Here is a 26257-nt window from a genome sequence, read left to right as displayed (position 1 = left end):
TGGCAGAGTTTGCTTTAGAATAATTCGGTACATTCTTCTACTCAACAAACACCTTTCTTTTCCAATTACGGTTATCATCTATGATTTTATACTTTTGACTTTTCAAAAGTTGATAATCTTACGGTGGAATATGTGGCAAATCAATTGTTAGAGCTACATCAACGACATCTATCAAAATGAAGATGAAGAGTCAAAAAATTCTTTGCTATTAAGCAAAACAAGTCCAATGGAGATTTCATTCTATCTTATATCATTGTTTCTTTGTATTTTTTAGTACTTAGGAGACAGAGAACCAACAACTAGCAAATTCAACTTAAGAGCTATCATTTGCTGAGCTACTAGACGAGACATTGCAACTATCAAAACCTTCGAGATGGAAAAATCAAGATGAAGATCCTCAAAAATGACATATTCTTGTTTGAATAGATGGCAAGATACAACATGTTTAGTACCATGACCTTGGAAAGGACTCTCAGTGTTTAGTGATACTTTGAAGGTAGGAACCACTTTTGATGGTATTATTAATGTTTTGTTTGAAGGAAGTTATGAAGGCCTCAATAATGATCAAATATCAAGGTGATCTTTTTACCTTGGTATGGGATATTATCGATGATTGAAGGGACCTATCAATTATCTTTGAAGGAAAGAAAGATCAGAATACATAGCAAATACAGTTCGGTGCATCTTGGACTTCATCAACATGTAATCACCGTTCTTTGTCAAAATCGTTTCTAGAAAGAGAGATAATATCACACACATACATACTTACCTTAATAATTATCTAGATAATAAGAATAGGTAGAAATAAGTCAAAGTAGATAAATATGATAATATCTTGTAGAAAGCTTCCTAGAAGCTTCATAGATGTTATTTTGCCTTTATACATCTCTATAGGTCATTGGTAGGTTGAAAATTTGACCAACAATGAAGCCACGTGTCGACATGTTGACCACTTGTAGTACAAGTTAAACATATTGCACACACCTAGGAAACTTGTTTTACAAATTAGATATGTGTCATGTAAGTTAGATGTATATTAGAGGTCATATAGCATAGTGCCACATAATTCTTAGTTAAGTAGTATATATAGAGGCAAGAATATGGCCTTCTTCACTCTTGTCAATTCCTTTCTTGCTTTTAGTCTAGTTTCAAGAGTCTTATGTTTTCTAGTCTTTGAAAATAGTCATTCAAGTTCTTCCTTGAATATGCATATTTTTTTCTATTTTGTCACTTTTCTTTTGGCACAGATTTCATGAATTTATGTATCTTCTTTCAGTTTGTATTTGGGACAAATATAGAATTTTTTTAAAAAAATAACAAAGAGTTTTTTTTTGCTTTGGAACACTTGAGAATGTGGCAAAGGTAGAAGAGGGCATCTAGAGAATTAGAAATGGCTTTTGGATCTTCAAAATAGAAGAGCTCATTGATAAAGATGACTATATACTTTATTATTAGGTGAAGTGAAATATATATATATATATATATATATATATAGTGAAAATTGAATGTGCTCCCATGAATATAACAATAGAGGGTCAAAGTAAAAATGAATGATGATCCTTAAGCAAATGAAAGGATCTACTAAAAATCAAAATAGTGGAATAAAATGATAAGAAAAATAAAAAAATAAAAAAAAATTAAATAATTTGATAAAAAACATAAGCTAAGAAATATCAAAATATAAACAAAAATATAATTAATACATAATAACAATAGAAGATGTTTTTTTAAAGGACAACCAATAAATTTTTTAATAGTTGGTTTGAAATCATGTTAATTATTTATAATTTTATTGATTTTTTAAAAAGCAAATATACTTATATTCAAATTTTAAAAATTAATATAGAATGTGAATACAATTTTAATTTGTATAAAATTTTAAAATCTTGTACAACCTATTAACTATAAAGACATTAAAATTATAAAATAGAAGAGAGAAATATTATGATGTTGGTAGTTTGTTGTCTTGTTGTAATACGGTTATTAGGTAAAAGAAAAGAATAAAGATTATATTACAAAAGAACTTGATTGAAAATATAGTAGAAAATTACTTTTAATATATCTATATCTATATATAAATATATATATATATATATATATAGAGAGAGAGAGAGAGAGAAAGAAAGAGAGAGAAAGAGAGAGAGAGAGAGAGAGAGAGAGAGAGAGAGAGTTGTAATTACACATGTGTAAAGTTGTTGATTACAGAGAAAAATTGGAAAGAAAACTTGATAATGTTTGAGCATTAGTTTTTAGAAATTTGAATGTATTATGACTTTGTGAGAGTTTTGCAAAATATAGATTGTTTTGGATGGTTCTATTTTAGTAGAATAAATATATATATATATATATATATATATATATATATATGTTTTGGTAAATTGTATGAGTTTTATAGCAAATCTACAAGTGAAAATTTGTAAGTTTATAAAAGTAGTTGTGTTGGATGTGTTTTGTAAAATTAAACTCAACCAAATGGTTAGATCAAAATTTATTAAAGTTCCAATTAGCTAGGATCTTGGAAGTTAGATTTTAAGGATGAATAAGGATTTTTATGATTTTGAGCAATTCGCTAGTTATATTAAGATGATTATTTTGTGAATCTGGAGAAGTTTGATACAAGTGTCAAATTCTATTGTAATGTGATGGACAAGGGATCTTATGTACATACTACAATTTATGGAAGAACTACAAGTGACTTAAGGTTGATCCTGATATTGATTTTTCAATGCTGCTGTATTTGGTAGATTAATCTTATACGTACTCTCGTCTGTATTTACGGTTCAGTATGTATTTTAAACTTTGATAACCGTTCTTGACCAAACAATTGATGCTTAACCCCAAATTTCACAGTACGAACTAATACTCTTTTGTTGACATATATAGCCCTGTCGTGATTCGGTTATCTCCAGCTACAGTCTTCTGCCCAAAAGTCCATACTGTACATATAATAACGCTAATCATGCAATTACAATACAAACCACAAATAAATACATCTTAAGATGAGGTCTCATCTTAATACTCCCCTAGAATCCAAACTTAAGTAAAATTACACTCGGAACCAGTGAGAAAATTTCGGGTCCATGATTGCTAGTTTAGAAAGATTCAGACAATTCTGGTTGAAAGATTTCGGTAAGCATCGTGGACTCTCAACTTTCATTTGGGTACACACAGCTTTCTGCCCGTCACTTTTCGGTATTTATCCGTGAGCCAAATGCAATATCTTGAGCTTCAAAATGCATAGAAATACGTTCCAAGAACTTGATGAGAAAAATTCTTTCGCCTTATAAATTGCCAACAACTTGCCACAAAATGGAAGTAGAACTCACAGGCGTGAACGGCAACCTAACTGGTACGAAACTGCTCTGTTGAACCGATAGGTTCGGTCAAAGAATCGGCAACTTTAGCCCCTACGTATTAGGCACATAAAAAGGTACACAGTCTGCAACTTTACCTAACCATTTCATCATGGGTCACAGGTTCGGAAACCAAATTAGAGCCGACAAGACAGATGGTTGGCCATGTGTACAAACTAAGACTGCTTGGTGTTGAGCACTGAGAAAACTACAATCCGTGCATGTTTTCAACACACATCAATGTCCCATGACTCTCAAACCAGCAAAATAATCATCATTGAAATTATAGCGAGTGGAGCTTTAAGTCATCTGGCGGATGAGATTGTTGAGCAAGTCCTCTCTGTTTCCAGCATCACCAGACTCAACGAAATGAAGCCTCTTCTTCTTCAGACCTCCCAAAGGACAGCTAAGTTTGAAAGACCATAAAAAGTTGTTGGCTTCCTTGAAGTGAGGTCCAACAGTGAAGATCTCATGAATGAGATCCTCAATACATATGATACCCAACTTTCCAAGTGCCTACACAAAATCAACAGAATTCATCAGGTGAAATCACTGCAAAGGATACACGTCAGGTCCTACTAATTTTAATTGTGTCGCAATGCAGCTATTTATACGAAATTCTTGTTGAGTACAAACCTCAAACCTAAGCCTTTCCTAATTAAGCTCTGTCATGATGACCACTTGTGTGAAATTCCTAGTCCACCATGGGTGATATCAACCGCAGAACTTGTTGCATTTTAAAATCTACTGAACAAAACTGGCAGACTAGTTACACCACAGAAAACGAGTTTATAATTCTAAGAAAGGACGGTACCTGCTCGATAATGGTATTGTCAGTAAGGGCGACACGTGACTTGACAACCTTACCGTGCCCACGCTTATAGATCAATTCACGAACACTCTTCAAATTAGGGTACCTGCAAGCACAATTGAAAGCCGAACTCGTGATCAATTCAAATCCAGAACAAGTCGGGGAAGGCAAAACACCTCTTTCAAAATGAAATTCTCCAAAACTCAGTTTTACGCCATTCGCTGCCTACCCGTAGGTCACATATGGCTCGACTCGACTCAACATGTTCATCGTGGCTTTGTTAACTTTCATGAACACCCCATTAAAGATCTGCATAAAGCACTCCTCACATCAGAAAATGACTCAATGAAAAAAAGAAAACAACAAACAACTCCGGCACTCTAAACCCTATAATTCTACATTAAAGCTTCAATACCCAATCCAGCTAGAAAAGAGGCATGCAAGCAAATTGAAGACGAATACTTGTACCTGTCTCAAACGTAACAACTGCATGATCTTCCTGGTCTTGGGATGCATGTCGTTCACACTGAACACAATACAAAAACTCAATCATCGTTATCGTCTGTAACCAACAATAAAACACTCGGAATTGTCTAAACTCAAATTCCCCAACGTGCGAATTTCCATATGTTGAACCAAATAGAATGTACACAGAGATTGAGAAAACGTATACATCCACTTTCAAAGCCACACTTCAATGCACGTTCGAAACCTGAACTCCATAATGTGATAAGTTAAAGAAAAGGCACCGAGAATAGGCGCCACAACCTTTAATCACACACCATAGAACGAAGAGAATCTCCTGCTTACCCACGAATACGAATAACAAACATGAGCTTGGCCTCAGGCTCCACATAGAATCCACCCTTCAGCTTCGCTTCTCTCTTCAGTCGGATCAGATCAGACTCCTGCTCCACATCCAGGAACCACCCATCAGTCCAAACTGTGAAACCCTAAGCCCCTTGGCAACCCTGATGCAAAGCACTCTGTTTCCACCAGATCGACTGTGAGCATCGCAGCACATCTGACCACGATATTCCTTAATGAACTGCTCAGCGCTTTTGAAGATGAGTTTGCGATTCTCTGAATTTCTGCTCTTCGAAGACTCCAAATGCTGCATGCGGTTGATGGCCCAAAGCTCATCGCGCTTCCGCTTCTTAAGTAGAGTTTTAGGCACTACTTTCATGGGCATATCAGCAACAGGTGCACTCTCCACTTCCATGCTGACCCTTCTACTGGTTCCTAGCACCAGATTGAATGCTCAACACTTCGCTGCGAGTCTGCGAGTGGAAGAGTGGCATCGAGGCAGCAACGCTTGCCCAAGTGGGCTGTGAACTTGAGCTGCAAACTCTAACGAAGATCTGACAGTCGAATGCGTTTGGTCGCCAATGGAATTGAGGGACAATTCTGAGTCAGAATCCGGCAAGTAAATATAAATGTGAGGTCAAATAATGTGGGTTTACTATCTATTGCCCTAAAATCGTGTCATATCCTTTGAATACATGCAAAATTACAAGATTATGCACACAAAATAAAATAACCATAATCTTTAATTTGTCTAATAATGCAATTGGTATGTTATATGCATTTTGATTACTTTCAAATAAAAAATCAAAATATAATAATGATGAATTTGTGACATTACATTGTTATTCTAAATATGTATTCCACGTTATTCTTACTTAAATTTTTCTGAGTTTTTTTTTTTTTTTTTTTTTCAGATATATATATATATATATAGATAGGAAAATGTTAAAACGACCAATGGTGGTTGACGCAATTTTCTTTGCATTAGCATGTTCATCCCCATCAAACGAACTCACATCGGCAACTTCTAGTGCATGGCTAGCTCTGTAGCAATGTGGTGCAGAGCTTTGATATGTGCAAATTCGAAAGAGGAATTTAAGTCTGAACATCTATTTGCTGATATATGGCTTGGTAAATCCTTAGATTTGGCAAGTTCAAGGGAAGGCTCTTCAATAAAGAAACTTATTGGATTAGATGCTTCTGCGCCAAAGAGCCAGTCTACACCCTTCTGTGAACTGCAAAAAGCTTCAAAATTCACCCTATTCATCACTAGACCAATGCACACAAGTGTCGTCAAGAAAACGGCCACTCCACGAGGCGCCAATCATGGACTCATCAATGAACACTTTTCAAATAGCCTCATGTTCTGAACGATTGTAAGATCACATGAAAACTGCACGTCGCCAATAAGATACGGTTCAGCGCTTCTCGCAATCACCTAACCAGCTAGCTTTGCATGTCTGACCACTTCAACATCCAGGTAGCGACCCCACAACGAACCTTCCTTGGACTACAAATTGCAACAAAAAAGTTGCACAAATCTACCAACAAACCAAAACACACGCAATGCTACTACTACCATCATAGAAATCTATCCCATCACTATCCAACTCCGTTGACATGTTTTCTTCAACCGACCACCCACCAAGTTGGACGCAATCTTGACAACTAGTTCTCCACATTGTAATCAGAAAACAATGGAATGCGACCCACAAATTGGATGACAATTCGCCTTGCCTTTCAAATTCTACATTGAGCGTGTGAATTTGCAAGCACTTGTAAGACATTGAAGACTGAATTCTAGCATCACACTCGTCGTCACACGCACTTTGGCACATCAACAAATCTCGGCAATGAGGTTGCGATTTAAATCGCCATTGGATTTATGGATTTGCACGGAGACTCTAGACACTAATACACTTTATTAAAAGGTATCCATACTGTATTTCCAAGCAAACTTAAAGCGAAGCAAAACAAAGCCTTGCCGAAGCGCCTGTTCATGAAAAGAGTACAGATCCCCTTCCATCTATCGAATATTCTCTGTTTTTTTTAATACAATTTTTGCACTAGATATGCTTCCAATGATGGCTTAAGTGTCGGTGTCGGTGCAGAGACTTAGGGTTTCAATTTTAGAGAATTGGCTTTACATCCCACTGAGTGAGATATGCTTCGAGATCTGTTACACATATCCCACATCAAATTTGTAGGCTTACCTTCTGCTAGATACAGTGCATTTCTTTGAAACTGTTGTTGGTTGTGGAGCTCGCAGCATTCCTCACGGCCACTTTCTACTGTTTCTCCATGCAAAAAATGGGCAAGGTAAAGAAAGTTCTCAACTAACGTTGCCCATTGAGGTCCGACAACTTTAGTGGGCTTCCCGAAGCCATCTCATGGCTGAACGTAGAAGCAATAGTGTCGTTGCAAAGGGTCACAAAGTGAAGCAAAGCACACATAACAAGATGCGAATGCTTTAACAAAGGAGGCGTCAAAGAAGAAAGAGCAGCGAGGATGTCATCCATGAGCTTGAGACGCATTGGCAACAGCCAGTTCCAGGAGAAAGGATTCGGGCAAGTAGGACGGGGAAGGGGAATTGAGGTAGGGGAGAGGGGTTGAGATCGTGGATGAAGGCTGGGAACGAGGGAACAGGGGAACGGGGACGAGTGTGCAATGATTCTTCATCCATGCTGGGGCGATTTAGTAAAAAATTGGGTGGCTTTAACATTTCCCTATATTTATATAGTTTAATATTTTCTTATATATATCATAATAATTAGACATTTGATATCTTTTTTCTTTTTTTCTTTTTTCTTAAAGAATTATTGTTAATGAGATTCATAAACATTATATTTATCACAAGGTATTTTTTTACATTCAATTGTTAAAATTTAAGTTGTTATCAATCTAACATTTCTATATGAAAAAAAAAAAAAAAAAAAAAAAAAATCTAAAAAAATATTTATATGTATTGATATTCAGTCTTTGAAATTTTTGTAAGTCTTTAAGGTATTTGTAAATTTTGAATATATCTTATTGACAAATGACTAATTTTTTTTATATGTAATTCAAAATGATTATGATATTTTACTTTTTTTCATTGATGTTTCTTTTGAAGTTTTATGTATTGAAAATTTTTTAAGACGATTGATCAAAATTATTTTGTACAATTCAAGTTGTAAATCAATGACAAGTAAATATTCCAGTATGCCTTTAACTTTACCTAGTTCTAGAATAAAACAATTAGACAAAAAAACATCATTATTATTTTGATTTTATAATATGAATTAGAAAAATATTCTAGTGTGATATTATAGAGCTATTGTGTGTGAATGCAAAAATAATAATAAAATTCTTAATAACAATAACTTAGTTCAGACCTATTCACATAAATATGAAGAATAGCAAGAAATAAGAGATCAAAAAGTTGAAAGGACATTATATTCTGTTCAATAAGGGACAAAATTAGGAATTAGGTAATATCTGGCTTGTCCCAAAACTTGCATTGTCATTGCTGAGGTGCACAATGTCCTTCATTTTATTTACACTGAAGCACTTAGATTACATGATTTTTTTTGTATAAACTTCTAATAATAATAACACCATTCAATCAAAATGTTTCATTTTAGGTCGGCGAACGATGTTAACGGCACACTTACATACCGAGAAATCGAAGTGGGATATGCACATACCCGGATCCGGATCCAGCTACAAATTGATACATGGTACACTGGTACCCGGACAATTTGATACCCGCACGACTGGCCCTTCGATTTGACCGTAATGGCCGCCCTCTTCGGTTTGGAGAGTGTGGAAGGAGTAGAATGCTAACCGAGCAAATTGGACACTCGCACAATCGAAGAGAACACAGAATCAAGCGCGTGATTGAAGAGCTGGAATCGTCCCGAGGAAGCTTTAGAATATTGTTTGGCCCGCATCCATGCTGTAGCAGCCATGTTTATGTTGGCAGAGCTGCAGGACACGCTGAAGGTGCCGCCGCAGAGCTTGAGCCTCGCGCTGCAGGATGCTATCACTCAGGAGCTTGCCAACCTTTACTTTGACAAGGTGAAATGAAAATTTCTCGCTTCTTATTCACCTCCGCGGCTTCTCTTCGTGCTCGGAAACGTGGTTCTGAGTGAAATTTTAGTATGTGAAATTTGAGGATGTTTTTATTTATTTATTTATATTTTTGATAATTTTTCGTTGGTCGATATTTTGGACTTTCTGGTTACTTGACATGTGAGTAGAGCATGTTCTGATTACTGCCTGGTTGACATTGTATTTGCGAGAAAGTTCTACGTTCTGCGAGACTGAATCGGTTTCTTTGGGTTTTCCGTGTCAAGTAGGTGCTGAAGGATTTAGGGCTGTGTGTGACGCTGTATGACATTAGTAAGGTAGAAGGAGGCTCTGTATTTCCTGGCGATGGTGCGCCTCACTTCACGGTTTGTTCCCTTTTAATTTTCTTAATTTTCTTAATTTCGTTTTTTTATCTCTGATTATTTCAATCGACCGTGCACGTCTTGTTTGCATTTGTATGACAGAGCAATTGCGCCATGCATAAATGTGTAGTGAATCTAGTGTGGAATAATGTAGGTTTCTATCATCGCATCTAATCTGAGTAATTTGGAAGGATTTTTGTAAGTAAAGCGCCATAGATCGTCTGGTCCAATACGCTGGCGATTCCCTGTATTCTGAAGTTCAGGGTTTAGAGGTTGAGATTTGAACTCTTTAGGATGTTACTCTCTGTACGGTATCTCCTGATGTTATGACATCTTTCCGTTTCCTTGCTGTGGAGCTCCGCATGTTAGTTGATTGAAAAGGTTGCTTGATTGATATTGACCCCGAAGGACAGTTAGTGATGTATGCATCTCGACACCGAAAGCTCGTAGAATTGGATCGACCTAAATTCGGCTTTTAGGGTTTAAGAAGTTGTACGACGCTTGTCAGTTCAGCATTGAGTCTAGAGATACTTCGAGCGGGTGGTGGATGTTTCCAGGTTGAAATGTGAGCGTCAGGCTTAAAATTGCAAATAGAAACCTGTTTCGCATTTTCACATGTTTTGGCTCTCCATCTGGTTGGATCGGAACACGTGTTGGGTGGGGTCCTTCAACAGGTGGATTTTAGGCTTGTTATGTTCCGCCCCTTTGTTGGTGAGGTGTTGATAGCGAAACTGAAAAGGTGCGACAAGGCAGGCCTCTATTGTACGTTTTCTCGCTCCTTAATATTCCCTTGCAATTTTTGGTATCCAAATGCACGTTATTACAATTTTTAAGTACGAATTCTGTATTGATGGTTCTGCTTACTCATTGAGAACTTCTGTGTTGGTTGCATTGTTGTTTCCAAAACGTTTGTGCAGTGTCATTGGGTAGTTTTTTTGAGGACATACACATTCCTGAGCATCTCCTTCAACAACCTTCCAAATTGTGTAGTCTCCTGCCCCTGTTATTGAACTTAAAAATGCGGATTTCAGAAAGTCTGGTAGTGGAACATTTTATTCATATTTGAGGCATTTGGTAAAATGAAAGTCCTGACTACAGCGATCCTGAGAGGGGAGCACGAGTATTGGCATTAAGTGTTGTAGCCACCGTGTTCAAGTTAGGGACGTTTTCAATGTGGATTCACATCATTGTGTCGTGCAGTGACGAGGAAGAGAAGCTCTGGATTTGGAACTACAACGGGGCTGATATGTTTATGGACCTTGAGGAAGATGTGAGATAAGCTTCCTTGGTTAGCTTCTGCTCATAGTGAAGGTCTTATTTTTGAAAATCTGAGTCGGATGTAAGGAGATTTGTTGTTAGTTCTCTGAACACGTCTTATCAATCTCAAGCAAAGTAATTGTCTGTGCAATTGCTTCCAGGTTCGATTCCGGGTAGTACAGGTGAAATACCCACCAATTCCTATTGAGCAAGAGAAAGATGCGAGACCTTTTGCTCCCATGGCTATCACCGTATGCAAATCCACTTTCATCTTATGTTCTTTCTTCTCTTGCAAATTATTCTGGATGAATGTTGCAGTGCTGTAAGCTTTTTCACTGGTTTGATTTTTTGAAAGTTTTTTTTTTTTTTTTTTTTTTTTTTTTTTTGTCGATGTATTATCGGATAGGACTGGCTGCCAACTCTGTTGGAGATGCAGAACTAAATTACAGTTTTGTGATCATGTTCACAACACGTGTGTATCATGTTGTTGGAGGTGCAGGGGGATATCAATGCAGATGGTCTTGGGCTTGTCGCATGGTGGTCATAGTCTAGCTTTTCAGTGTAGAGAAGCCTTATCGCCTGAGGTACTATACGTACACCTTCGGTTTTGTGGAAATGCTACTTTGAAGTAGCTGTTTGTAGAAGCTGCTTCCAACATGACCAATTTTTTTAACTAACTCTTGGTGTCGTGGATTTTTGCCAGATAAGGATAGCAAAGCTTGAGCAAGTTAAAGTTGTTTTTGAATCATGTTACGGATGGTAGTAGCATAATAGTGGTTACAATTTGGTTAGAGCTGAAAGGTTAGCGGCTATTGTTGCTACCTCATTTAGAGGGTGTTTCCTCAACGGTGATGGGTTGTCATAATACTACAAGAAACATAGCAGAGCTTCATTAAAGTGGCATTGACGTTTCTTGCTGATACACGAGGATTTCCTATGCTTGTTTAGTTGCCTTTCACATATTGCTCTTTTGAAGATAATATTATAAATAAAGACAATGATTTTTTTTATAGCTTCATTAAATGTTTGATTTAGCTAAGGTTTTATTCTAGTCTATATTGGAGATGACATATAATATGTGTAGCTTTTGATTTTAATGTTGATTTAAAAGATATTGCTTGTTCTTAGAGTTTGTGATTTTTATTTATTTATTTATTTACTTTTCAAAAAGATATAAGAAGATTTCATTCATTTAATATATATATATATATATATAATATTATTTTTTATTTTTTGAATTTGTGTTTATATGTTGTAAGGGTATATTTGGTTTGTTACTATAAGTACATTTAAATTTAAACAAAGTACAAGTAATGATAAAAGAATTATTTGATAACCAATTTTGCATTGCTTGATTTTCAAAGTCTAAAGATGTATTAAATAAATTATATCAACAATTAAAAAACTTGATTTTGATATTGACAAAGTAAAAAGAAAAAAATCAAAATAAAAATTAAAATAAAGGATTAGCAACTTCAATTTTTATTTTGATGAAAGATTCTAAATTAACAATAACAAGTCTAATATTAGTTTATTGGATATGTTTATTAAGATAAAAAAAATAATAATAAAAAAAAAATCCAAGAATTTGTTTAGTAAATGATTTTTATGCTTATATACTTAAGCTGTTCCAATAGATTTATTTAATTTAGTTGGTAAATATATTTTTGATTGTTACTATATTGGCTTGGTTTGGTTTGTACCATTACTAGGATGAATTCATGATATTTGTCGAATTATAAAATATATAACAACTCTTAGAAAAATAATAGTAAAGAATTACTAAACAAAAAAATAAGTTGTACTTTTAAATATATTACAAACTTCTAACAATTAATATGTAAAATTGATTTGAATGTAAAAGATCTTATTAGCCAATACTACAAAAAACTACTAATACAAAAAGAGCCAATACTACAAAAAACTACTAATACAAAAAGAGCAATAGAAGCAACAATTAAAGAAAATATAAATGTATATGTAGTAAACCAAATCATATAAAACAACTTGAATATAAGATAAAGAGACAAAGAAAGCTTCTCATTGGCTAAACATGGAAACAAGAGAACATGAGAATGAAAAACATGGATGAACAAGGAAAGGATGGATGGTCACAATCATTGCCAAAGGAATTGGACAATCTTATATCTTTGATATTTTTCAAAGATATTTTTCATCAAAATTCAATCAAAGGTTCAGATTATGTCATATATATATATATATATATATATATAAAGAAGATTCAATTAATCAAAAGAGAAAGAAAATTTTATAATAAAATTGGAATAATTTTTAGACTTTGAAAAACTTTAAAAATTTATTATCAAGTGTTATTTTGATATTAATATTTTATTTATAATATTTATTAAAAAGGATAAATTCACATAGAACAACAAGGTCAAAACATTATATAAGACATTTAAAGATTCTTGTATACAAACATCAATATTATTACATATAGATCAAAAAATACTATTTTATTTCAATAATAGAGGTATTTATATTTGCTTTAAGCTTAGTGTTTTTGTGATGTGGTGACATTAGTAATCTATATCACATTGTATATTTGTTGTATAATATTTTTGATACAAGATATTAATAAAAAATCATCAAAAATATTTATGCTTTCAAAAAATAGTGTTATTTATTTTTAAATATTATATATTTAATAATTAAAAATACATACATAGATAATTCTAATTTAAAAACATATTACATATATTTCCAAGATTTATACAAATTTATATTTTTTAATTAGATCATAATATTTTTGTAGAAAAATATTTTTTTCTAATAAAAAATGATATTAATACTTAAAAAATATCAGTAAGTAAAAATAAAATTAATAATTAAAAATCTTATAGAATCTTTTATTACATGTATAAGATGAAAGATTAAGAAACATTATAAAAATTTATCTAACAACTTAAGAGAATAAAATCTACATTTAAACTAAAATAAAAAAGTGGCCTCAATTAAAAATTTCTCTTAATCAGTCGTAAATTAGAAAAGTGTAAATATAAGATAAAGAGAAAAGAGAGAGAGAGAAAAAAAAGGCAAATAAATGAATAATAGAAAATATAAAAAATAAGAAAAATTATATCATTTAATAAATTTTATTTATATAATTAATTAAAAATAGCAATTTGAAATTATTTTTTTAAACTTTTTAATAACACCAAAAAAATATAAATTGTACTTATAATTTTTTTAAAATATGTCTAGTAGCTTATATGAATTTGAGTGCATAAATTCCACAAAGGTTGTAGCACTTTGGAAATAGATAAGAGAATAATACTAAGGACTCTAGGCCCTTTCAAAATACTCTTAATACACTACTTGTGTATATTGGTGACGTTCAAGTCCTTCACCACTTAAGTCGTATATTTTAGATATTAATTAAAAATTACAGTAACAACATATTTAAGTATATATAATCTCTGAATAATTTTAATAAAGTTTTGAATTCAGCTCTTACGCAGTACACACATTTCATCTGAAAATTTAATATTTTTCTCTCAAGAATCTTTTGAAATTTGTATCGGTGCATCGTGAGGCGGTGGTGGTGCATTGTGAGACCGTGGTGGTGTGGAGGGGTGGGACGGCGTGGTGGACAAGGTGGGGTGGAGAGGTGGGGCGGATTTGAACCATTGGGTTTGTGGGAGGTGATTGCGGTAGGAATGAATTGTTGATGTGCAGTATTATCCTACGTGAACGCGGGCTGTGATATGATTAGGCACGATTGAGAAGCTGACCTGATCTTCGATCTGACTCCCACAAGGGAGATGTTGTCGCCGCATGAGCCCTACCGACTAGGGATGATAATTTCGATTTTTGCTGTGTAACTGTTTGCAGCGATTGTTTCCGACACTTGTGCGATTCCTTGCTTCCTCTCCATCCCCGAATTCTATTCTTTTGTCCTTTGCATTCTGGATCTGGGATGCTACAGCTTCCAAATTCTGGTTTGTTGTGGCGGGGGAGCTTGTCCATTACACAGTGTGGCCTGTGTGGCGCCCGGGTCCTGGTGATGAGTGCGGTGCAGTGCTACCAAGCGTGGCAGTATGGTAAGGGGGAGGTTCTGCTAAGGAACTCAACTGGCTGCAGCAGCAACGCCCCACATCTAAGATCCATTACTTTACTACCAACTCATATTCTAGTTCATTACAAATATATATATATATATATATATATGTTTTTAAAATAAATGTTTGAATTCATATATTTTGTAAATATCACATACACTTCATAAATACGAAAATATGTTTAAATTCAATTAATTGATGTTATATATGACTAAATATAATAGAAATGTATACTCATATGCTTGAAATGTTTACTCACACTATGCCAGCTCGTTCTTGCAGACCAAAATACCACTTGCCATACAATGCCTATGCTCTTGGATCCTGATACATTATACAAGAAACAAATACATTTTTAATATGAAAAAAAAGCATATATATATATATATAAAGATTCTTTAGTATTCTTAATAAGGAAAAAAATTCTAAATAAGAAGTTTCAAGTTTATTGAATTATATATGTAAGAATATCTATGTTTTTTTAATTAATAAGAATCAAAACATAACATATGTATGCAAAAATTTAAAAATGGAAATAGTTACATTACTTTTTAAGAGTGCACACACATTTTTATTTCTTTGATGGAGGAAATAGAGAATGCATAAGAATACTGATCCCAATAAAAATAAACATATTGACGTTTTGATGACAATTATTCTCCTATGTTTTTACTTTTGTTCATCTGCACATTAAAATTATTTGTTAAACATATAACTTTTTGAATCTAAGTCCAATATCTATAAATAGTAAAAATTTATTTGAAGAAATAATCCATAATATCAAATATACATTAAAAAGAAAATCAAAATCAAAATCAAAAACTTGCAATATAAACACTTACCAAAAGATGTTGGACAATATTGCTCACAATAACAACTTTTTCCATTCACATCTTTTGAAGAATCATCACAATATGGACACAATATGGATTTCCTTGAAGAAAAAACATAATCGATTTTTAATCTTTAAGAGACAATAATAATATACCAAATTTTATATCAAATTCTATACAGATTTTATCTAAAAATATTTCAGTTAATCATGTTTTTTAACATCTATTATTTAATATTACTACAAAATTTATCAATATTTATATTTTCCTTTCTTGTTTCAAGTTTAGACTTTTATAAGCACAACTAAAAACAAATATATGAATAAAAAAGCTAAATACAAGTTTCGAAAATGTAAAACTTTAGTTGGATATTTATCCATAAATCATTGTAACAACTCATAAATCAACGATGCAAATTTGGATAAACAGGTCTGAAGTTGAAAGAGAACTTACTAGAGAAGGATCCCTCTACTTGTTATGAAGGATTTGCCAAAGGACACATCCACAATGTGGTTGTTTCTGAAATTCAATACTTGTAAACTCCTTTTATTACTTTTCTTCAGATTTTGAATGCTGGATTGCATGCTGATCAAATCCAAACTCTCATTAATATTGTTGTCGTCAAGGTCCTGCACATGAAGTGTTCAATTTCAAATAATTTGCAGATTTGTCAAATGTTAACATAAGGCAAAGCTGGTCATAGTATATGTGCACACTCATAAAAAAAGAAAAGTTCCCTTGATACAAACAGATGGCAATTGAGCTACGTGAGGAAATCTAGCACGGATAAATAAATTACTGGGTATTAAATTCATCCAACTGGTCACCATCTCAACGTTACAAATGGGGTAAGAGATTGAACTTGTCATAAAAACACGTGACTTTTCACAGGTTACGTTGTGGCACTAATGGCACCAAAACATTGCACTTGCAGTCTCTCCAGTGATAGCAGATCTGGAATCGAGTTCCGATCTGGTAAAACACCTCCAAACTTGAGGCCTGAAACATCCAGCACTCCTAGCTGGCTCTTGGTTCGAAGCCATCCCTTGAAAAGCTGTGAGAGGTGCGGTAGATTTGTGAAGTTGTTGCGACTGATATTCCTGCAGCATGAATTCACTGTTTGATTTTCATGCACGTCGCACAATATATAAAAGTTTTGATACGCAAGGTTGAAATAATTTGATATGCGTCCCAAGCATGCCTACTACTCCATTTCAAGTTTGCATTTGCAGCGTTCAACGTGCATGTGAAGTAGGTGGATAAGGACAATCGAATCGAGGCTAATACCTCGCGACAATTTCTAGGAAAACTATTTTTTAATGCATTCTGAGGATTTTGAACCCACCCAACCAACTCTGCAACCCTGGACTGCAGCACCAGGCTCGCTCAATTACGTTGCGAAACGCGGGCAGCTATCATCCACTGTCAGTGTGTTGGAGAGGGGCACAACCTGAGCTGTACCGGCTCTCTAAAATCAACGGACAAGAAGTGCGGACGCCATAAAAACTGGAGGCAATAGCATGAACTCCTCAACGCAACTGCTTTCGAGGGCAGGTGAAGCAACTGGACGCCTGGACGAGCAACGATGACCCGCTTCAATATAAAAGAAAACTTTATTCCAGTCCAACTCAAAATGTACAAATTCCTGGCCCCTTTGTGGGAAAGCGTCCTCCCATCATCTGACGCTCCTGGAGTTGTATGGTGGTTGCCATGAGGAGTTGTTGGTGCAAATACGCGTCACCGTCGTCAGGTCATCCACTTACGCTCCAAGGCTCTGGTACATTGCTCACAAGGACCACTTGTTATCCGCTCCATGTCAAGCTCCGTTCAGGCTCAGTCTGAGGATGTGGTACTAATGCGCAGTGTATGTGTGACCTGGCTAATTGGGGCAAGTGTGTCCTGAAGCCAAGGCCTGCATAGAATGACACCTGCAATGCGGCCATCATTTCTGGCGTGTGTAGCCATTTATTGTCATGCACTGGTTCCCGATGTCGGTAAACGGTGCTCACGGCGCGAAGTAAGCACTTCGAGTACCGTTTACCGTTTGTCGAAGTAAGCATATCTTGCGACGGAGTGTAACCAAGAGATCTTTAACTTCTATTCTTTTGTTTTATTTCTTTCCTTGTCTAGAAGTCTCTGATTTTTCTTGTTATATAATATATATATATATATATATATATATGTATTCTCATATCTATGTGTGTGGAAGTCTAATATTCTGGAAAGAATGAGTTCAATAGTTTTCAGTAAAGGGCATTGAAAGAATGAGTTCAAACGACTTCAATAAAAAAGCATTCATAGAATGAGTTCCAACAATTTCCAGTAAAGAGCAATGAGAGAATGAGTTTCAACAAAGAGGATTGGCATGTGTCTTTTAAAGTGAGGTACAATTTTGTGAGCATACGCCATCTAAGCAACAATTATTACATAATAAGTCAATCCAAATATCAAGTTTAGCATCTTAAGAATGTGTTGAATTATTTATTATTTGAAATTAAATTTACAGTTTTAAATTTTAGACAATTTTTTTTATTCATCAACAAATCTATGAGTTATTTTTCAAATAATTGATCAAATCTAAAAATTAAAAAATAATCAAAGCTCAACAAATTGTTAACTACTTACACAAAAAGTAGTTTATTATGTGAATAAAATAATATTTATTGATAACTTCATTTACAAGCATTTATTTGGATTAATTTATCCATAACATTTATGAGTTAATCTTTAATATGTCAAAGGAGCCCAGAACTTCATGCACTATTAAACCACTTTTTGGATCTCATGAGTTGCATCTTTTATTCATGAATATTCACAGTTAGTAGTCTCTCCAACAACCATGCATAAATTGCAATGTTAGCACACTATTGAAGGGCATTATCAATGAAATATCCACATCTTCTAATATAGCATCATGGAGAAGTTTACACTTTCTATTCTATTACTTTATATTTTCCTAGTGGTATTATTTTGTTTTCTATATTTGCAATCTAAATAACAAGTATTACAGAATAAGTCAAGGCAAATTTCAATTTTTACACTATGATTTTATTTATTTATTTATTTATTTTTTGTAACTAAATGTAGAGAATTGATCTTAAATAGAACTCTGATATAAATTATAAAAATTTGAAAAATAATAAGTATGTTGTAAAAAATTAATTTTTAAGTTGTTTAAAAGATAATTTTTATAGGATCTTTGGTCTTAGAAACCTATTTTGAAAAGTCATGGTTTATAACCTTCTGAAAGTTTTATGCTTGGTGAAGGAAAAATGTTATTTTAATGAGATTTGATCTTTAAAGATAGTTTTAAGTGACATGAGGTTATACTATGTTTTTGTAAAATAACAGTTAAGAAATATTATTTGCGATTCCTTCTAAAATATTTAATATTTTTTAAAACATTTTTTGTCTTTTAAATTATCATAAAATATTTTTAGAAAATATAGATATTTTTTTAAAGACCATTTATTAACATTTTCATATCTTTAAAAAAATTAATTAATTTTTTAATTAATTTTTTTAAGGATTTCCAGCATTGTGAACTATCTACCAATACATTTAGAGATTACATATTTTGTTATGATTTTTTACGTTTAATATTTTTAAAATTCCTTTTAATACAACTATGGTAGAAAAGTAAACAAATTTTAAAAACCTATATTTAATAGATAAATGTGTTTCATGGAGATTAAATAATTAGATATATAAATTTATTGTAATTTATTTTATTAATGTTTTATGCATAAAATTTTAAAAATAGCTTCAAAAATTTATAATTTAAACCTATTATTAATTGAGACCATTGTCTTTTTTGAATGAAAATTGACTAAAGTATATCATGTAGTATATGGCTTAGAAGTTTGGTTCTTGCCCATATATTATAAAAATAAATATATTCTTTTACAAACCTAACATTTTTTTGTTATCAATAATCTAGTATTATTATTTCTAAGGTTTTGTCAAAACAAAAACATCCTAAAATAAAAAGATTGTGTATTGATCATAAAATTGTGGAGGTGTAGTAATTTTATGATACATAAAATTATTCCTAGATAAGGAAAAAACATATTTCTTCTTGTTGGCACCTTTGAGTTTCAACATTACTCTATACATTTACAACCTTACAAAAATAACAAGTTTTGATTTTAGATAAGATTTTCTTTTTCTTTTTCTTTTGACATTGATGAATAATAACATAGTGTTATATTATTGTTATTATAATAAAGCTGCATTCCTTCACCTGTTCAATAGAGGCTGCTATTATGAAATCCTAACTCAACTCTAAGTTAAAAAAAAAATAAACCAAATAATTAATACATGCACACGAGTACAACTTATTGATTTACACTACAGGCTGTTGTCTGTGCTACCGTTTGAAAAACAAGCTGACTAAAACTCCTCACTCCATCACTTATGGGCCCGGCCATAGCCTCGAAGTTTGGTCAATCAACAGAAGACCTCTCACTCTGCTCTAGAACCTTGGAGCGCGAGGACATGCACACTTGCGTATCACTGGTTAATCAGGAATACTTGGAGATGCTCTTTCTGAACGATAGTTGCTGTAAAATCGGCAGTCAAATTGAATCCTCCCAAGATGCCGATTCAGTAACAGATAGAGCAAAAGAACAAATATGAAGGATTTTTGAGAATCTGAGTAAAATCCGAGGCGGCAATGGATAGAGCGACAGACTGCGTGGATTGAAACCTGAGCTGGCTGTACCCACCGCTTGACTGCTTCCTGGTGCTCCTAGAACACAGATCACGCGCACTTTTGAATCGTGGCGTTGTGGTCTTGGATGTCTCCACGGATTTCACCCCAAACTTCCAGTCTTTCAATATATTGCTACATTGCATAACACATCACTGACCTCATTGATTGTAATCTGATGCAGATTTTTCAGTTTTTATTATTATTTACTGTATATATTATATACTCTAAGAACCAGGAGTAATAGAAAACTTGGTATTTCTGTGCTGCGTTGGAATGCTGGGCATGAATAATGGTCCATCTGTCTGGACTGAACCGAAACAGCTATAGTTCCACTGTATCAAGTGGACTACTGTGGCTGTGCATCGGAAGTGAATGTGTCAAAATAAGTCTTCAAACACATGTACATCACTCGTTTCTCTATATTGTACACCACTTATAGTCAGTTTAAGACTACAAAAGATAATAATATAGATAAATTATTACTCAATTTATCCACCCACCAAGAGAAAAATTAATTATAAAAAATTTTTAAACAAAATTTTGACAAATTTGTTTCAATATGTATTTAGTTCATACAAATTTAGTATAATTATTAACTTGGTAATTTTTATAAAATGGTGTAAGTAGAAGTCACTTGGATAAGAGATGAAACAAACAAGCTGTATAGATGAGTGAGAGCATACATCATCTTCCAACACTCCCTCTTGCACTCATTCTTCTATAACAATTGTTTTTCTTCTTTTACTAATGTTCTTTAACTTAGATTGGGTGCAATAAAAGCTCCATTGATTGTACACCTTAACACTTAGACATGGAAGATAAAGAAACAAATGATTTTTAGAATTTGTATGTAGACCTTTGTCTTGTTATTAGTTTCTTGCCTTGTTATCTTAGTGCTTCTTAAAAAATGTTGCATTTGTACTTATTGTATGCTTAAGTACTTGTCTTGTTGTAGGACTTTGTTTATTCAACTTTAGTTTTTGAGTCTTGTGATGATGATGTTGATAGTAATGGTGAGAATTATCAAGTATTAAAAAAAAAAAATTCAATAACAACTTTAGTAGTAAGACAAAAATTACTCTATAACCAAACTCAAATGAGACTATCTAAAAAATTCTACATTATTCTTTGTAATTTTCAACTTGAAATCTATACTACTTAAGAAGATTGTAAGAGAGAAATTGATCTATATAATAGAATAAGATATAAGAGTTTTTAAACTTGAAAAGAAATAAAAAAATATTCTTAGGATTAAGAGGATAATTACAAATTTATTAGTTCAAATAAAATAATTAACTTCCTTCAATGACTTAAAACCAAGCTTGAATCTATAGCTTTTAAATTTAATTCTCCTCAAAGTTTTGGTTAAAATATTTATAGGCTAATTTTTTGTTTTAACTAATTCTATCTTTATTGTATAATCTTTAATTTTTTGTTATATAAAATATGATTCTATTTTTAAAAGTTTTATTTTATTATATAATATTAGATTTTTTTTATTTAAATATTATTTTGGTTGTCATACCATATTATTACATGTTTCTTTTTTCTAACTCTTAACTCAACAAGTAGTCTTTTTAAGTCTTCACACATGTCCTTTTTAATAGCTTGATATTCAAATATTCAAGAAGAACTTAATATTGAAATTCTTTTAGAGCACCAAGATATAGATGTGAAGCAATAGGTCAATAGATAAGCATTGGTAGAAATTTGTCAAGGACAAGAATATAATGAAACCAAATAATCAAGTAAGACTTTTTTCAAAGAAGTATGATAAAATAGAAGTAAGGAAACATGTAATATTAAATGAAATTAGAATAGCTATTAGCAAAATGTGTTGACTTTTTAAGCCACATATCTTAACTTGCAAGGCAAGTTTTTCTATGTGCACTACATAGTTAGTTTATTCCACAAGCTACTTACACATTGTTGTATGGCATGATTTTCTATTTGAGAATACATCGAATACGTAGATGTAGAAAGTTTAGTTTTAACTTATTGAACAAGTTCCAATAAATGATATATTCTTATTATAGAGGCCAAATAAATACAATAGTATCAAAAAATATGCTATTAAAAAAATCCTTTTATATTTAAGAAGCTTTATATATAAGGCTTTTTAAAGCATTTAAAAATTTTCTAACATCCTTTGCTATACCAAATCATAACTAACTATTTGATGGTAATTTTGATTTTCCATAAGTTTAAAGAAAATCTATAATCCTCTTATAAATATCCATTTTTATATCATAATTTTTTCATAGCTCTATATCTCCATCTTTAACATATATATAAATTCTTTGCTTTCAAAAACCTCTGTACTTTGCATAAAATGCCCAAATTATAGCAAAATCCTTTCAAAATATTTTTCTTCTTCAAAGGATTTTTTTCTCTTTAAATTTTAGAAATTCATTTCTCTTGATCCAATAGTTTAATTTTTGTCAAATTTTTAGATAATATAGAATTTATCTTTAAGCTTTACCACAAAAATAAATAAACTATAAATCTACTACAAATCGTCTGACAAATTATAAATCCTAAAAGATGCTTCAAATCCTAATTTACAAGCACTTAAACACTATTTTTTCTATATTTCAAAAACCCAAATTCTAAATGCCACAAAATTTGTATATAAATTTTATTAATATTATAACACATATTGAAAGAAAATTAAGCCAAAATCTTGTTAAATTGCTCAAGATATGGCTTGAAATACAATTACTAGTAAATCAGATTGCTTATTGTCCTTAGATTGCAAGTATTGACTTCAACTTCCTAATAATCCTTTATTTCAACTTATAATTCATCAGACATTATATGAAACATGTAGCCAAAAAAGTGCTTTCTTCAACTCTAGTTGTTGATCCTTCATTGCATTTTGTACGCGTATTTTATATCTAAAAGAGTGACAATAGGTACAAAACCTACATCTTAACTTTAAGTACCTATGTCTTTCTGACAAAAACTCCAAATTAGCCAAAATTTATACCAAAACCATAGCTAAAAATCTAAACTCTCTAATCCTAGCCTTTTAAGTTCGAATTGTCTTAAAAGAATAATCCTAATTTCTAATAAGGCCTTGGATAGCTTCCTTGATGTCCATTAGGTATGCCTTTTGGCCAATAGCAATGAAGATTTTTATCATCTATCTTCATTCATCCATATGGATACCCTAATTATTCTTTTTGCTACCAAAATCCCTCTCCAATTCTTTTTTTTATAAGATTTATATAATATATGTCCCAAACACCAAATAAAAGAAATAAAATAAATCTTCAAGAATCATTAATGTTTAATAAAGGTGGTTCTAAATATATCAAAATTATTATCAAAATAAAATCAACCTCAATAATAATCTTTTTAAATAACTACTTCAAAGTAGTAGTATAACCATATTTTGTGACTAACTAAAATCTAATAATATGACTCTTATCACATTGTATAATAAATTGTACATTAAATATTCATATATATTATTTTCACATAATAGCTGAATCACAACACAACATCTATCCCTTCCAAACTTATGTATGCTTTGGTATATATCAAGAAGAATCAAAGTTCTGGTCGGCATCATACTATTTCTTTAATATTGTCTTTTTCATAATCCATATTTTTTTCTTCATTTGTTAAGAAATCAATATCTTCTCCAATACTTTCACCTATTAAGTCTTAATTTCATTGTTTAAAAAATTTTATGTATTTTTCTACAATTGGAATCTTAAGGTGTATTCTATGTAACTCTTTTAATATATATATGGCATTATTTAAAATATTTACTATCACATAAGGTTCAAACCAACTCTTTGAAATTTTTTGCAAGGTACTGTGTTGGTTATCTAAACTACTGTCATAAATAAATATCTAATTACCTTCATAAATTCCTTGTAGCCTTAACCAATGCCGCTTATCAAATTTGTCATTATTTTTTAAATATGTTTCTATCAACTTCACAATTATTTTTTATACATCCTCAAGTCTCTTCTCTAGCTAATAAATTTGAAGTGCAAGAATTTTTTTCCTAGACATATTGTCTTACCAAGGTAAAACACTCCAAGTAGATATTTGTTCTTCAATTGGCATGATAGGCTTCTATCCTTGTATCAATTTTACTGGAATATATCCAATTATTAAATTATGAGTAGTACAGTCAGTCTATAAAGTAAATAGTAATAATCTTGGCTATTCTTTGATTCTTCTTTTGCATGCTTTAACAATGGCTTTGATTATAAGAGCATGACCTCACTTACTTTTGGTATTACCTTTAGGATTATATGTTATTGTAAGTGCAAGCTTAATTCTATATTTTTCAAAAAACTCTCTTGCTTCATATGCATCCAATTTTCTATGGTTGGCAATAATCTCTTCAATACATCCATATCTACAAATTACATCTTCTAATAGAAATCTACAAACTTCTTTAGTAGATTTTTTTTGTAAAGCTCTTCCTTTCACTTGATTAGATAAATCTTCTTGTACCAAAATCAAGTATTGTATCTGCCATAATTCCATAGGCATAATAATTAGATCCACAATCCACTTATAATATATTACAAGAGGGTATGTGGAATGCAACTCATCTTTGTGTCAAATCTTTGAGTATATTTGATAAATTTGACATGATTCTACAAACTTTATCATATCTTTATATATATTACTTTACGAATATCTTACTTTGAGCTTGTTAAAAGTAGCATAAATATCTTTGTCGTCCACCTATAAACTATCATAATTTTTTTGGATTAGTTGTTTTTATATTTTTGTTTTGCAAATCACTCTTTGTCGTATATTACTATCCTTTTTCATTTCTTCCACAAATAACCACCTTATAAAAGGTAGTTATAAGCTTTCTTTTTAATCTACTTAAAATAAATATTATTCCATCTTGGTTGCCTTGATAATGTGTTCAAGTAGTGCCTAATATCTATCCATTCTTCTTTATATAACTCTTCTATAAATGGTTTTGAATATTCATTCTTTCCTTGATGTATTCTAAAATAAAAGGTAGTACCTATATCTTTGGTATCATCAATCAAATCTTTTTTATATTCATACCTAGCCTAAGATAGCATATCTGCTATCAAATTATTTTTGCCTACTATATGCTTAAATTTAGGATTTAAGGATTTGATGTATGCAATCCATCTTAGCATAGTAATATCAAGGGTGTTATAATTAGTGATTATTTTTAGTAATACCAAACAATCTATTTCTACTATCATTGGTGCTCCAATTAAATAATCTCTTTCAGTCTTTATATCTATAATTGTCTCCCACAACTCTTATTTTACTTGTGGATAATTCTTTTGTTGTTAATCTAACACCATGGCTCCAAATCTTATAGCAAACATATTTTGTTTCTCATCATCTTGTTTTAAAGTCCAATCAATAGCTATTGGATTTGTATTGACTATAAGTATTACTAGTTTGCCACCTTCATAACTTATCCTTCATAGCACATGTAAAAAAAATAATAACTCCTTTAGTTTTTTGAATTACTTTTGTATGTTTCTTCTTCCATTTAAATCTCTTCTCTTTTTATAAAAAACTATAGAGAGAATCTACTATGTGTGCATAATAAAAAAATCCACACATAATAAAATATGCATGCTCCTAAAAATCTCCACACCTTTGTTTGTTTCCTACAAACTTCTTTCATCCATTATATAGCATCTACTTATATAGCTTGCGACCAAACCATCTACATAAATGCCCTATAAGAACAACCTTCCAAACTCCAAAAGTAAATTTAATTCCTAATAATGTTAAAAGTGTTTCTTCAAGCTATAATAAAATCTTATTACAATCTAAAATATGATTAGATACAAATTTATAGCACCCCTTTTGATCCATTGCTTCATTTTTTTTCTTCTTCCACACACCTTTTTATTGGGATATCATCCAAAAAAGGTAGTCTTCTTTAGAATAAAATCTCAAAGAACCTTATTCATTCTATTTATCATGTGA

The 26257-nt window shown here is 32.0% G+C and overlaps 2 protein-coding genes across 3 annotated transcripts; one reads left to right on the top strand and one right to left on the bottom strand.

Moving 5' to 3' along the window:
• Positions 1 to 3258: 3258 nt before the first annotated feature.
• LOC112284306 (large ribosomal subunit protein uL30x) lies at positions 3259 to 5513 on the bottom strand. Its single transcript, XM_024524004.3, has 6 exons — positions 5194 to 5513; positions 4975 to 5072; positions 4633 to 4690; positions 4394 to 4473; positions 4168 to 4270; positions 3259 to 3869 (listed from the first exon to the last, which is right to left on the bottom strand). The coding sequence occupies exons 1-6, from the start codon at positions 5305 to 5307 to the stop codon at positions 3654 to 3656; spliced, it is 669 nt and encodes a 222-aa protein (XP_024379772.1). The 5' UTR covers positions 5308 to 5513; the 3' UTR covers positions 3259 to 3653.
• A 3315-nt stretch (positions 5514 to 8828) lies between these two features.
• Positions 8829 to 11673, top strand: LOC112284323 (uncharacterized). 2 transcript variants are annotated; one of them, XM_024524031.3, is made up of 8 exons: positions 8829 to 9030; positions 9312 to 9407; positions 10079 to 10166; positions 10322 to 10388; positions 10605 to 10674; positions 10823 to 10912; positions 11161 to 11245; positions 11365 to 11673. In XM_024524031.3, the coding sequence occupies exons 1-7, from the start codon at positions 8920 to 8922 to the stop codon at positions 11206 to 11208; spliced, it is 570 nt and encodes a 189-aa protein (XP_024379799.1). In that variant the 5' UTR covers positions 8829 to 8919; the 3' UTR covers positions 11209 to 11245; positions 11365 to 11673. The 2 variants fall into 2 exon arrangements, with proteins under 2 accessions (XP_024379799.1, XP_024379800.1); XM_024524032.3 differs by lacking the exon at positions 9312 to 9407.
• Positions 11674 to 26257: the final 14584 nt, after the last annotated feature.

The sequence above is a fragment of the Physcomitrium patens genome, chromosome 7 (genome assembly GCF_059467195.1).
Source record: "Physcomitrium patens ecotype Gransden chromosome 7, ASM5946719v1, whole genome shotgun sequence".
In the NCBI taxonomy this organism is placed as follows: Eukaryota; Viridiplantae; Streptophyta; class Bryopsida; order Funariales; family Funariaceae; genus Physcomitrium; species Physcomitrium patens.
The sequence above is the reverse complement of the archived record's forward strand: the minus strand, read 5'-3'. Positions and strand labels throughout refer to the sequence as shown.

Coding starts and splice junctions, on each gene's coding strand:
- LOC112284306 (XM_024524004.3), bottom strand. CDS start 5,307: ATGAGCTTTGGGCCATCAACCGCATGCAGCATTTGGAGTCTTCGAAGA. Junction 5,073..5,193: donor GTTCATTAAGGAATATCGTG/GTCAGATGTGCT, acceptor GATGTGGAGCAG/GAGTCTGATCTGATCCGACT. Junction 4,474..4,632: donor AGTTGTTACGTTTGAGACAG/GTACAAGTATTC, acceptor TGCTTTATGCAG/ATCTTTAATGGGGTGTTCAT.
- LOC112284323 (XM_024524031.3), top strand. CDS start 8,920: ATGTTTATGTTGGCAGAGCTGCAGGACACGCTGAAGGTGCCGCCGCAG. Junction 9,408..10,078: donor ATGGTGCGCCTCACTTCACG/GTTTGTTCCCTT, acceptor GTCCTTCAACAG/GTGGATTTTAGGCTTGTTAT. Junction 10,913..11,160: donor TTGCTCCCATGGCTATCACC/GTATGCAAATCC, acceptor TTGGAGGTGCAG/GGGGATATCAATGCAGATGG.